The 12,867-nt window shown below is 34.3% G+C and overlaps 2 protein-coding genes across 2 annotated transcripts in view; one reads left to right on the top strand and one right to left on the bottom strand.

Annotated features, from left to right (window-relative positions):
• Positions 1-754: 754 nt before the first annotated feature.
• CDC73 (cell division cycle 73) overlaps positions 755-12,867 on the bottom strand; it is an 88,288-nt gene continuing 76,175 nt past the window's right edge. Inside the window, exons 16-17 of the mRNA XM_057727478.1 lie at positions 6,833-6,974; positions 755-5,993 (exon numbers count right to left, since the gene is read on the bottom strand). Coding sequence (XP_057583461.1) covers positions 5,957-5,993; positions 6,833-6,974 — 179 coding nt within the window. The 3' untranslated portion in view covers positions 755-5,956. The remainder of the gene's footprint in view (positions 5,994-6,832; positions 6,975-12,867) is intronic.
• LOC130848016 (afadin- and alpha-actinin-binding protein-like) lies at positions 8,818-11,031 on the top strand. Its single transcript, XM_057725797.1, is given in 3 exon segments — positions 8,818-8,898; positions 9,049-10,240; positions 10,243-11,031. Coding segments are annotated over 3 exon segments (1,614 nt in total). The 3' UTR covers positions 10,584-11,031.

The raw sequence follows: 12,867 nt of genomic DNA, 5'->3' as shown, positions 1-12,867 counted from the left end.
CTTCCACCTAAAGTTAAAAATCTATTTGCTTTCTCTACACCTGCAGCTAAATGCTACTGGAGAAGAAAAAAAAAAAAAAAAATCACACCACAGGTTTGCCTAGTTTCACTTAAATTTGTGACTGAAACCCCAAAAGGATACATTGCTGCCCAAATCCTAATATATTTGGAGTTCGCAAATAATTTTTTCTTTCTCCTCAAATTCCTGTGTCAACTTGCTTTAAACTACATTAACGCTCAATTTATTCTATTTCATCATCAATAACTCTTACACTTCCTTTTTGTACTCAGTGGTGCATTATGGAATAAAAATCCATAACTAAGAATACAAATTATTTAAAATCAAAACCATCATAAACATTAGAGATACCCAACTGTGCTAAAATAACTGAATAAGCCACGAACAAGCTCATTTAATCTCCACCTACCATTAAACACACTGACTTGAGAAACCTTCAAGTTATTCCATTTTAAAGAGAAACATGTTCATATTATTTAACAAATTTAAAAAGAAACATCGATGCCATTACCGCATTTACATCTTTAACACTGTTAACTGCATGATAACAGCTGTGCTGTGACTATTCATTACCATATCTTATCACAGTGTTGTTTGACCCAATGTGTTTTCATCTGGATTTTTTTTTTTTTTTTTGGCAAATAAAGCACAGCCCAATAAAATATCCAAATGTGATAAACAGAATCTCTCAGAAGCCTTCTGTTTCATATGGCCTCAGCCCTACTGACATCAGTTATGTGATGTAAATCAATATTCTATAGATGAGGGTGAATTATAAACAATAAATAATTTCATGCCAAAGGATCTACAAATAATTATGAGACAGACTCAACAACACAGCCTTCTCCAGAGCTATTTTTAATGTTTTTTATGGTCATTTAAGAAAATTGAGAGAAGTCTTCTAATCCACCATAAATGCTGATCATTATACAATTAAATATAAAAGGAAAATGTTTTAGAAAATGAAAGGAAGAAAGCTTATTTGGCAATGCGCTGGTATATATATACTAGCACCTTTGAGCCATAAAAGAAGTTCAACATTTACAACTCACGCTGTATCTATTTTAGTTATGTGAAAGCTCACCCAAGAGCAGATGATCAAAGGAACAGTGAACAGAATAAAATACATATTTAGTGGTCACTTATGAATTGGATGGAAGTTAAGTTCGAACATGGCCCATTAAACTCTTCATTAAAGAAATTTTGCTGCAGTGGATTCACACTATTACTGGTGCCACCAATATGTTGCTGCTGCTAATGATTTGATTACGTGGGAGTACAGTTTGTTTTGAAACTATTAAATGTGAAAATCGGGATGCTCAAACTGTAAAGATAATGTAATTTACCAGGATACACTCTTAATTCTATTACAAGGATACAGAAAATGTGACCATAACCAACCTCTAAGTTCAGCCGAGCACACAGCGTATGTATTGTCTTTACGAAGAATTATGAGTCTCTGTATTATTTAACTTATTAACAGAAAAGGTGACTATAAATATACTTAACTCAGTAGTTTTCAAAGTGAAAATTTGTATTTATTTCCAAACCAGAGGAATATTATGCCTGAAAAATCTGATGAGTCGTTTTATGTAGAGACTTTCATCATCCGTACCCTACCCCACAGTGCAGTTTCTGTCTTCTTGGCTGGATGTGATTTTTCTGGTTGGGAGGGGGATGGTAGTATATATTAAAGTACTACAAGATGTTTTATTCACAACTAAACCTGAGACTTAAAAACCCACTGAAATTAAATCAGAATGAGTAGAACACTTTATCAGTTTACACAGCCCAAATTTAAATTCTATTCAAGAACCACTGTGCTTGAGAAATAATAAAAGTAGTGGCTAAACAATCACTTCTAGTGCCTACATCATGTATATGAACTGCATTACATATTAAGCACTTCAAACTTGGAGGTTAAGTAGCTTTTAGTAAATTTAAAGTGGACAGAAACAGAATTCAATAGCAAACAAAATTCTCAGAGATAGGTCATTTACTTAACTTTGACATAGTATCACCCCACTTTTTGAATTTTGGCAATAAAACTAGTTTTATTTCATCAGCTTTACTCATTTAAATGGCACACATTTATAACTCCCAAGATACTCTCATAAACACTACCCAAAATAATACATAAAAAACCAAACAGAGCAATAACCTGAAACTGTTATTACCTATTATGCATTTACTAAATATAATTCTTTATACATCTATTATACATTTTTAATTTCCCTTAGTTATTATTCCAACATATTAATATAGAAACCATGCTGGGGTCAATATATATCCAAATGTGGCAATGAGTTGGCTTGGAACATATAGGACATGGCATTTCAAAATTTCTAATCCAATTAAGTCAAATTTCTCCCCTTTTTATTTCCAAAATTAATATACCATGGTTAATCAGTTGAATATCAAATTCAAGTGAATAATAAAAGCTCAGTCAAGTAATATTAAGTCTAATGTGACTGAATTTATTTTTTCATGTTTCCTTTAATGTTTTGACCAGCTTTTATAATGGTTGAATTTGTAATATTATAAAATATACTGTTGGTCTCAAAAAAATTTTTAGTTCAACAACTAAGACTCATATAATAGTTATCTGGCAAGTGGCAATTTATTCCTGGCCACATATGTATATCCTATCATCACTGTTTCTATTGTTAATACAAATAAAATGGGATTGTTATGTAGTAAGAAATATGGCAACTAAATACCCACTCCCCACCCTCCAAAAAAGAACAATGTCATCACTTAAATTTTATTAGGAGTCACAAAATTTTTTATTTAGGAAAAATACTTCCTTCAATGTTCATTAGATAATGAATCTTATTTAAATGAATAATTTACTTTTACTTTTCTGTGTAGACCAATTAAAAAGTATGCCTCTTTCCTTTCATAAGTAAATTCTATTTGTCTAATTCTGCATGGCAGATAAGAAATTAATACTTTACTTCCTTCTACCTTAAAAACTAACCATGAAATTTTCCTCATTACGAATTAGTTATTTCTATATGGACTGTTGTCATGCTGCTGTTAAAAAAAAAAAGTTAGTAAAGGATATGGACACGGGAAACAAATCATAAACTATAATACTAGTTTATAAGGAAATATATTAAACATTGTTTAAATATTAAACAGCAAAATATTCCTATATTAAATAAATAAGACTTGAATTTGTCATGTGGAACTTTAGGCCAATACCACCAATAATGGGGATGGTCTAGTGCAAAAGGTGGCCACAAAAGAAACAAAACAAAACAAAATAAAATGGAGACGGCACAACATTTAATACTGGCGTTGTTTTCTTAACAAATTTAACCAGTGATTTTCAATCCTTTCTGAACGTGAGATTACCTGAAGAACTTTTTAAAAATACTGATGAACAGGTCTCATCGCAGACAAATTAAATCAGAAACAGGATTCAGGCAACGAAATTTTTAAAGGCCGCCAAATGATTATAATGTACAGTCAGAGTGAGAGCTGCTGATTGAAACCCACAAACTTCTGTTGCCTGACTCAGAAAGGTGTCCTATGAATGAAGAAAAAGGAGCTTTCTTTCACTGGTAGGACCAGACAAAGGTGTCTCCAGTTACTTATGGGTAAGTCAAGCTTACTAATGTGTACTTCCTTTCCATTAAAATATCTGCATAGCTCTCTTCATTCCCTACAGGGAATTACAATTCTGTATTTTTAAACTCCAAGACCAAGTAGAGTCAAAGTACTTCTTTGTAATAAATCAGTTACACTGAAAATCCATCACTCATTCATGTACATAAATATTTACTGAATGCCTACTATGTGCAAGGCACTGTGACAGGTGCAGCTACAGGACCTGGAGTCATGAGAATATGAAGAGTGACTGGCTGGAGGCTTTTTTTTTCTCTTAGAATTAATGGCTATAAAATGAATTACATGGACCTAAATAAGGGAATGAACATCCAAAAAAAAAAAGGAAAAGAAAAAGACAAAAAGTACATACTAAGGGTCTGATTTTAAAATACATGAAACAGCATATTTATACTTTTCCTAATGTTATTTCCAAAGCCTTTGAATACATGTAAGGCAAATTCAAGATAGAAAAATAAACCCTGTTTAAAGTAGATGTTCCCAATTTTAACCACTCTGTAAAAGTAAATTTCATACATAAGTATAAATACTAAAAATCTTTATAGAAAGGTAGTTCATGTCCACTTGTAGTAGTCTTAACAAGTAATCTTACATTAAAATATTACAGATTCTAGTCCTTGACTATTTCATCATGGAGAAAGTTTATACAATACATAGTTTATTTGGAAAACAGATTTATATGCTGAGAAATTCTAATGTGAACAAATTTGAGTTTTCTTTTCAAGAAGAGAGGATACGGAGAAGGGAAGAAAGGGGTGGGATGGGGGGTGGGGTGTTCAAACCTTATAAATATCCTGAAATCTAATAATTTAAAACGCTGACTGCTTTCTTCCTGAAGAGCCTAGTGAATTCCCTATGAATAAATACTTTTTCTATTCATTACTGGCATGGACTTTTGTGGTTACGTAAAAAATAAATAATAAGTGCTTCTCATTTTTAGGATAGCATTAAATTTCAAAATGAGGCTAGGTAAAGTCAGCTTAACATTAGAAGGAGCTAAATGCTTACATAAAATATGTGAGCCTAAGAGAGATTACTCTCAGGGGGAAGTGACTTAAGGTGAATGATCAGCAACAACTTTAGCGGCAAAAACTCTTTAGGGGAGTAAAGGTTCCAAGTTGCTTTTAAGGAATAAAAGGTGGATCAAGACTCAAGAAAAATGCTCATTCACTGTACCTTGGATGCAACACTCTGTTCAACAAAGTACAGAAGAAGTAAAATATTTTACTAAGTTAAAATATAGGTTTTATATTTTATACGATATTGAATACACACATAAAAATACCAGTGTTTTTATCTTGTTTCTGTTCAGACACTTAATTAAGCAAATATGTTCTTTGGTGTCTGGGAGAGTTTATCAAGATTTAAAGGTAATGGATGATAAGAACATGCCTAGAAATAGAAGACTCAAAATCCTATACCATATAAAGTAAGAATCAAAGGTGGACTTACGAGAAAAGAAGAGTTCAAGTTACACTGCAATAGGACTAATACATTTCTTTCCCCCAAATCATACTCTGGCTCCCAAAATAAAAAGTATCATAGCCTATTAGGTTTTTAGTCTGTGTCTTGAGATTTTTCAAGTGGAAAGATATCACAGATAGAAATATATCATTCTAAGTTTTAAAATTACCAAAGTCAGTGAGAAGAATGTACATTCATTAAATGTATTCATTATAAGTAAAGAAGTCTCAAAAAGCTGAACAGTTCAACCAAAGGTGAAGAAATTGTTCTTGATTTTTCATTATTCCTTTTTAAATAAAGAGGAAGTATAGATATAGTACACGTACAGGTTGACATTTTGACTCATTCAAAATAGTCACATCCCTCTGCTCAGTTTTGGAAGTTCCAGAGGCTAAAATTTAATACCATTTATAACATAGTATTTTCAATAAAAGGAATTATAGAGCAATGAAAAATCAGAAGCAAGATGGCTTAGAGAGCCTTATAACCTCTACATATACACACTTTTGTAACCTGTATTTATTTTCTAAAGAAACAAATTTTAAGTAATGCTAATTTAACCAATGGAGAAAAAACTTCTATCAAAATATACAATTTCCATTACAGATTAGAAGGCTGATATTAAAAAAATAGTTGTAAGCCAAAAGGTTTGCTCATACGGATGACAGGCATCATCCCTCTGAAGCATAAATCATCAAATAAGGTTTATAAAAGATCGATCTGTGACCTTCTTCATTTGTAAGTTCTTGATAAATTCATAAAGCTTGAGTCCCAGTCTCTACATCACGGTGTATCCATCCTTCTTAATCCAGATTTCCAGAAGAGCGGGAAAACAAGTAATTCAGAATCTCAAGTGGGATTTGTGCTTTACCATGTACCTGAAAAATAATATAATAGGTTATAATGATTATAGGAATTCTAGAATTTTTAGAACATCACATGTAAAAATAAGGTGACCTTTTTTTGAAACAAAATCAACAGTGGAACGGGATGTTTTGCTTTCTAAAAAACAGATATTGTAAACTTTGGGAATATAAGGATTTCTGAAGTAAGCCAAAAAAAACATTCCTCTAATTAATTTCTATAATCTAAGAGCTTCTGGCCAGAATAATAAATGATTCTCTTTAATATATTATCAGTTATAACCACTGGATTACCTCAATCACTTATGACTTTGAGGAAACCCATAATACTCAGTGAGAGACCAAGAAAGTCACAGATTTTAAAGAGCACCTCAAATGAAAACAACAGATTCAGTGGTATTGTGATATATGCTGTTCTTAAATTTCCAATTATAAAACTTATATTACTGCAAAGGGCCTTAAGAACTCAATTTATACTAGTAATTAAGATAAATTCAAAAACTGAATTCCATTTATGAGCTACCAGCCAGTCATAACTCAAGTCCAGAGACAGAGACCTTTCACTGCTGGCAAAAAATGAAGGGATCACTTAATCCAAGTTCCTTGACTAGACAGAAAACAAGACTCAGAAAAGTCACACGGTTCATTAGAGCCAAATCACTCCCTTTGTTTTTGAAAGTCAGTACGACAAAGATATTTGTTAATTATCTATTAGATCAACATCAAAGTAGGCAATGTTTGAAAGGGAAGTTGGGGGATATGGTTCACAACTTTAAGGAACTTAAAATCCAATAAGGAGACAGGAAAATTACTACAATAAGGCAGAAGTAAGTGCATGTTAGGACCAGGATTACCTATCCAATGTTTCCCAGAATCGTAAGAAAACTGGTCTATCAAGATGACGTTTGTGATAGCTGAGTTCTAATACTGTTACATCCCATTTCTGAACGTTTGGATCCAGACGAACTTCATCATATTTGAGATGGAAGGCTTTAACTATGGGGGGGAGAAATAATATTTTTTATTCAAACTGCAATCAAAATTATAAAAATATTTTATGAAAGAATAAAAATACTCAACACAGACATTACCCCCCCCCAAAGCCAATCTTCCACGAATCAAAGCTGTATTATAACCAAAGTGATCTTTGAAATAGACGTTAAGCACTGTAGTATCTCCCAAAACAGTTACTTCAACTAAAATTTACTGAGGCTTATACATGCCAGCCACTGGGGACTGAAATGAAGAATGAGGTAAAATAAAATGCATATGATCTGGTGAAAGACAGAAAGAAGAAAAAGACTACTCACATATCATATGATAAAGGTAGCAAAATATCACAGAAACACAAGAGAGTACCTTACCCAGATCATGGGATTCAGAAAAGGCTTGGATAGGTAGGGGGTTGTAAGAATTAGGCAAAATACAGAAAAGTGACCCAGTTAACAAAAAGAACACGCTCAAAGAGAAAATGGTTTAGTCTAGGAACTAAAGTAATTTAACAAAATTGCATCATGCAAAGTAACATAGGAAAAAAAATGAAGTAATGTAGGTAATGGATAAAAGATAAGACCATAGAGGTTCAGAGCAATGCTGGCCTTGTGGACCACATTTACCTAAGAGACATCGAGAATCACTGCAAAGTGTTTAGCAGAGACTAATGACACAGTATAGTAATCTAGGGGAGAAAGAGACATTTGCTGTACTGGGGAGAAGATACACACCCGACAAGAAAGATTCAAGAGATAATTAACGAGTGAGAACTAATGGGACTTGGTAAGAAATGATGAAAAGGAAGAAGAAACAATTGGAAGGTCTCTGGAGAAAGTTACCTGGAAGTAGATATTTGCATGATATAAAAAAAGAGTCTAGCAAAGATCTAGAAGAGGATTTCAGGCAGAGGGAACAGCTGATACAAAGGCCCTGCAATGGAAGCAAGCTTGGAATGACCTACAAACAAGAACAACTTTTATAGGCAATGTCCTATATGTAGAACCTACCCAGCTATGTTAAAAAAAATTCTGAATTTTATTCCAAATGTGATAGTAAAGCACTAGATGGTTTGGAGCAAGAAGCTGAAATTATCTGATTTTCATTTTCAAAAGGTATCTCTGCATACTGGGGAGATTAAAGACTCTAGGACAAAACTTCCCAACTAGCATCTGCTGCCAAAGGTTAATAAAACACTGACTGTGAGTCTTTCTCCTTGATCATCCAGTTGGACTGCCCTCAGCAGTTTATTATTGTATCTGCAATCAGTTTATCATCAGTGGACTGTTAGTTTTACTTGTGCACATGGAAGATGTTTAGCTTTTCTTTCCATTTTTTACTTTTTTTTCCAACATATAAGATATGATCATTACTGTCACCTACTACCAGGGGTTTCTAAAGAGAAAATGACTGACTGTTAATTTTTTTTAATAGCTGCTTTATAGACTGTCTGTTCCATACTGCTTGCAGACTTACTGGCTCTTGATGTACACAACTAATCAAGATCTAATTTTTGATGGAAATACAAAATAGACCATTTGTGCCCCCAAACAAACATTATTTCTAAATTATTCACTTTTATAAATAAAGGTCTCCTCAGTGAGCACATTATTTATTTTGAATTTAATTCAAATTAATCAATTTAAACCAATTCATTAAAGGGGCTATATGTTATGGATTAAGAAAACCCATTTGCAAAATACTTATTATTTGTATATGTAAAAAACATTTTAAAGTTTCTTTAAAGTTTTAAGTTAAATGAAGTCAATATTTCAATACTCTAGTCTGCTTAGTACATTTCTCTTTTCTGACCTCAGTATGATTTGCTTTAAAAATCATTCTTAAAAATATGAGTTATAGTGCGGGCCCTCGGGGCTGCGCGAGCAGGTCTAGGACGCCGAACGATGCATCCCCGTCGCACCCGGGGGCCGTGACGATGCTGTTACTGTATGATTTGTTCTCTAAGGAGATGCCTACATAGAAGAGTGACAGCAGCTGGGCTGAATGTTTCCCTGCTGAACTGGTTCCTCAGGTATCCTGGCTCTGGCGATTGCTATGGGAGATTGGATGACTGTTACAGATCCAGGTCTGTCTGCAGGAGTTGACTACTTTCGGTTTTCCTTCATTATATGAAGAATCCAAAGGTAAAGAGACAAAGAAACAATTAAATATAGTTGCTGTTTTAAATTGCATGAATGAGCTACTTGTACTTCAGCGGAAGAACCTTCTAGCTCAGGAAAATGTGGAAACACAGAATCTGAAACTGGGAAGTGATATGGACCATCTACAGAACTGCTATGCAAAACTTAAGGAACAACTGGAAACCTCCAGGAGAGAAATGATTGGTCTTCAGGAAAGAGACAGGCAGTTACAGTGCAAGAACAGGAATTTGCATCAGCTACTGAAAAGTGAGAAAGATGAGGTGCAGAAATTACAAAATATCATTGCAAGTCGAGCTACTCAGTATAATCATGATATGAAGAGAAAAGAGCGTGAATATAATAAACTAAAGGAACGTCTACATCAACTTGTTATGAATAAGAAGGATAAAAAAATAGCTATGGACGTTTTAAATTACGTGGGGAGAGCTGATGGGAAAAGAGGCTCCTGGAGGACGGGTAAAACTGAAGCCAGGAATGAAGATGAAATGTATAAAATTCTCTTGAATGATTATGAATATCGTCAGAAACAAATCCTAATGGAAAATGCTGAACTTAAGAAGGTTCTTCAGCAAATGAAAAAGGAAATGATTTCTCTTCTTTCTCCCCAAAAGCAGAAACCTAGAGAAAGAGCAGATGATAGTACAGGAACTGCTATCTCTGATATTGAAGAAGATGCTGGGGAGCTGAGTAGAGAGAGTATGTGGGACCTTTCCTGTGAAACTGTGAGAGAGCAGCTTACCAACAGCATCAGAAAACAGTGGAGAATTTTGAAAAGTCATGTAGAGAAACTTGATAACCAAGTTTCAAAGGTACACCTGGAAGGTTTTAACGATGAAGATGTAATCTCACGACAAGACTATGAACAAGAAACTGAAAAACTCGAGTTAGAAATTCAGCAGTGTAAAGAAATGATTAAAACTCAGCAGCAACTTTTACAGCAGCAGCTCGCTACTGCATGTGACGATGATACCACTTCGCTACTACGAGACTGTTACTTGTTGGAAGAAAAGGAGCGCCTCAAAGAAGAATGGTCCCTGTTCAAAGAGCAAAAGAAAAATTTCGAGAAAGAAAGGCGAAGCTTTACAGAAGCGGCTATTCGCCTAGGATTGGAGGTTCTGATCGGGACAACCCTACAGTATACTCGAGGCCACAGCAAAAGAAGCCTCATGGTGCGCCTAGTGGGTCTCCAGTTTGCACGTCTAAACTTACTAAATCTCTTCCTGCGTCTCCTTCTACTTCAGACTTTTGCCAGACACGTTCCTGTGTATCTGAACATAGTTCAGTCAATGTACTGAATATAACCCCTGAAGAAACTAGGCCAAATCAGGTTGGAAGAGAATGTACGAATCAGAAGTGGAGTGTGGCATCAAGGCCTGGATCACAGGAAGGTTGCTATAGTGGATGCTCCTCAACCTACACAAATTCCCACGTCGAGAAGGATGACTTACCTTAGACGTGTGAACTGGGATTTTTTTTTTTTCCATTAACATGTTCATCAGATTTCACATCTGAGTTGAAACAGGGTGTGTTATAAAGTCAATCATCTCTAATAACTTAAGATGGTCTGTGTTGTTTGTTTGGACTTCCCTGTTCCTCCCCCAAAGAGCTAAAATGTTAAATCTATTTAAATGGATATAAAAGCTTTGGATATGTATTTTTAGTAACAGAAGCATCTGGTTCTGTGAATAAAGGAATGTATAGACGTTTGGATGGAAACAAAGCACTAGAAGGAGTTTCCTCTTATAGGTATTAAAAATAGCACTTTTAGGAAACTGACTATTGTAAATGTTTAATTTTGTCTCATATATAGCTGGCATTGGAAGTTTAGCCTTTCCTTGAAAGTATACTGTAGATTTTTAACAAAGCAAGTTCTATATTTATTATGTTTAGTGTGATTTGAAATATCCTCTTTCATATGTTTTAAATAAAGTGAAATTTATGTAAAAAAAAAAAAATATGTTATAATTTTTAAAATGACTTATCTAAAGCCTTATATAAAGGTGTATAATTCCCTATTAATTTCAAGAGATTTAGTTTACATAGTATTTATTTTTCCAATAGAATACACAACTTTTTAAATTAAAACTGAGTATCAGAGTCCAAAAAGTTTAAGTCACAGATGAGGAAACATAAGGTTTCTCTCATCATACACAAAGTACGTCATTAGCATGAAGCAACGGTGGCAAGCAAACTTACGCCAAGACATTAGCATAAAACATCTTTCTTATTCAAAGAAAGACGTAATTTTTAAGCCTCAGCAAAAATAGAAGAAACAAGGTTCTTTCAAAAGAAGCCAGTTATCTGGGGGCACAATGAACACTAAAGCAAAATACTTCACACTATTCAGAATTGTTCATTTTTTGCAAACTGCATGAACACTGTCAACACTTTTTTGCAGGAACAAAGAAAGAAAAGAAATAGAAAAGGTGCTCTTAAATAGTATTTTGGTAGATAAATGATGGCATGGCAAATGACAAAGGGACAACATAACAGAAGATTATTAAATGAAAAATTTTTCTCAACAATAAAAAATTTGAAGAAATCATTTATTAAAAAATCTTGATCAACAAATGCATATAACCACTTTGAGCATAAAAAATAATATTTTTAAAAAGCTATATCCATGACACATATACACTACCAAATGTAAAATAGGTACCTAGTGGGAAGCTGCTGCATAACACAGGGAGGTCAACTCAATGACGGGTGATGACTTAGAGGGATGGGATAGGGAGGGTGGGAAGAAGTCCCAGGAGGGAGGGGATATGGGGATATATGTATAAACACAGCTGATTCACTCTGTTGTACAGCAAAAGCTGGCACAACAGTGTAAAGCAACTATACTCCAAAAAAGAGCTTAAAAAAAAAAAAGCTATATCCAGTTACAAGCCCAAGTTTCCCATAATTTTGAAAAGATTTTATCTGGCAATTTTATATAAGTCAATATTTAAGATATTCTCTAAACCTCTCTATTTTCTTACTGTGCAATATGAAGAAAAAATTTTTTACCAAGTACCCTCAGTTTACTCCTATGCTAATATAGATATTATCATTTTCTATGGGGGTTATGGGGAAAAAGTGAGAAGCCAGAAGAGTCAAGAGTTCAAAGCAAGGAGGACCAGCTAAAATCTGAGAAAGAACATATTTCTAAATTTCTGGCTTAGGCAAATTACTAAAAAAACTGAGGAAACGAGCAGTCTGGGGATGACAGAGAGTATAAGACAATAGTTTCTCCTTGCAACAGGTTGAGTCTGATGCACCGATGGGACTTCACAGGGACTCACCTGGTCATCAGTGAGACAGACAGGCCTAGACTATCAAGCCAGAGACACAACTTCTAGAAACAGAGGACACAGACTGTAACTGAAAGCTATAAGATCTCCTTGAGAGAGTATCTGTGATTAATGGAGAAGAGAAGTGGGAACACAAATTATGTCGCTGAAAGCCAGAGGAAAGCAGCTAGAGTCTGAGAAAATATAACAAGCCCTCCGAAAAGAACATTTAAAAAAGGCGTAAATGGGTTGAGAGTAAAATTTTGATAAGGAGATCAAAGTATCCACTATTTGGGTCACTGGTGAGTCTGGTGGGAACAGGTTCAGGGGCAAAAGTGCACGACGCCAGCAGCCTGAGAATCACAGAAAGTGAGTGAGGAGAGAGAATTCTTTCAAAGGCATGGCTGTAAAAGGAAAGGAGAGGGAGCCAGAAGAAAAGGTGAGGTAAGAGCGAAAGGTTTAATT

The sequence above is a fragment of the Hippopotamus amphibius genome, chromosome 3 (assembly GCF_030028045.1).
Source record: "Hippopotamus amphibius kiboko isolate mHipAmp2 chromosome 3, mHipAmp2.hap2, whole genome shotgun sequence".
Taxonomy (NCBI): domain Eukaryota; kingdom Metazoa; phylum Chordata; class Mammalia; order Artiodactyla; family Hippopotamidae; genus Hippopotamus; species Hippopotamus amphibius.
Note: the sequence above shows the minus strand (reverse complement) of the source record. Positions and strands in the feature narration are given on the sequence as shown.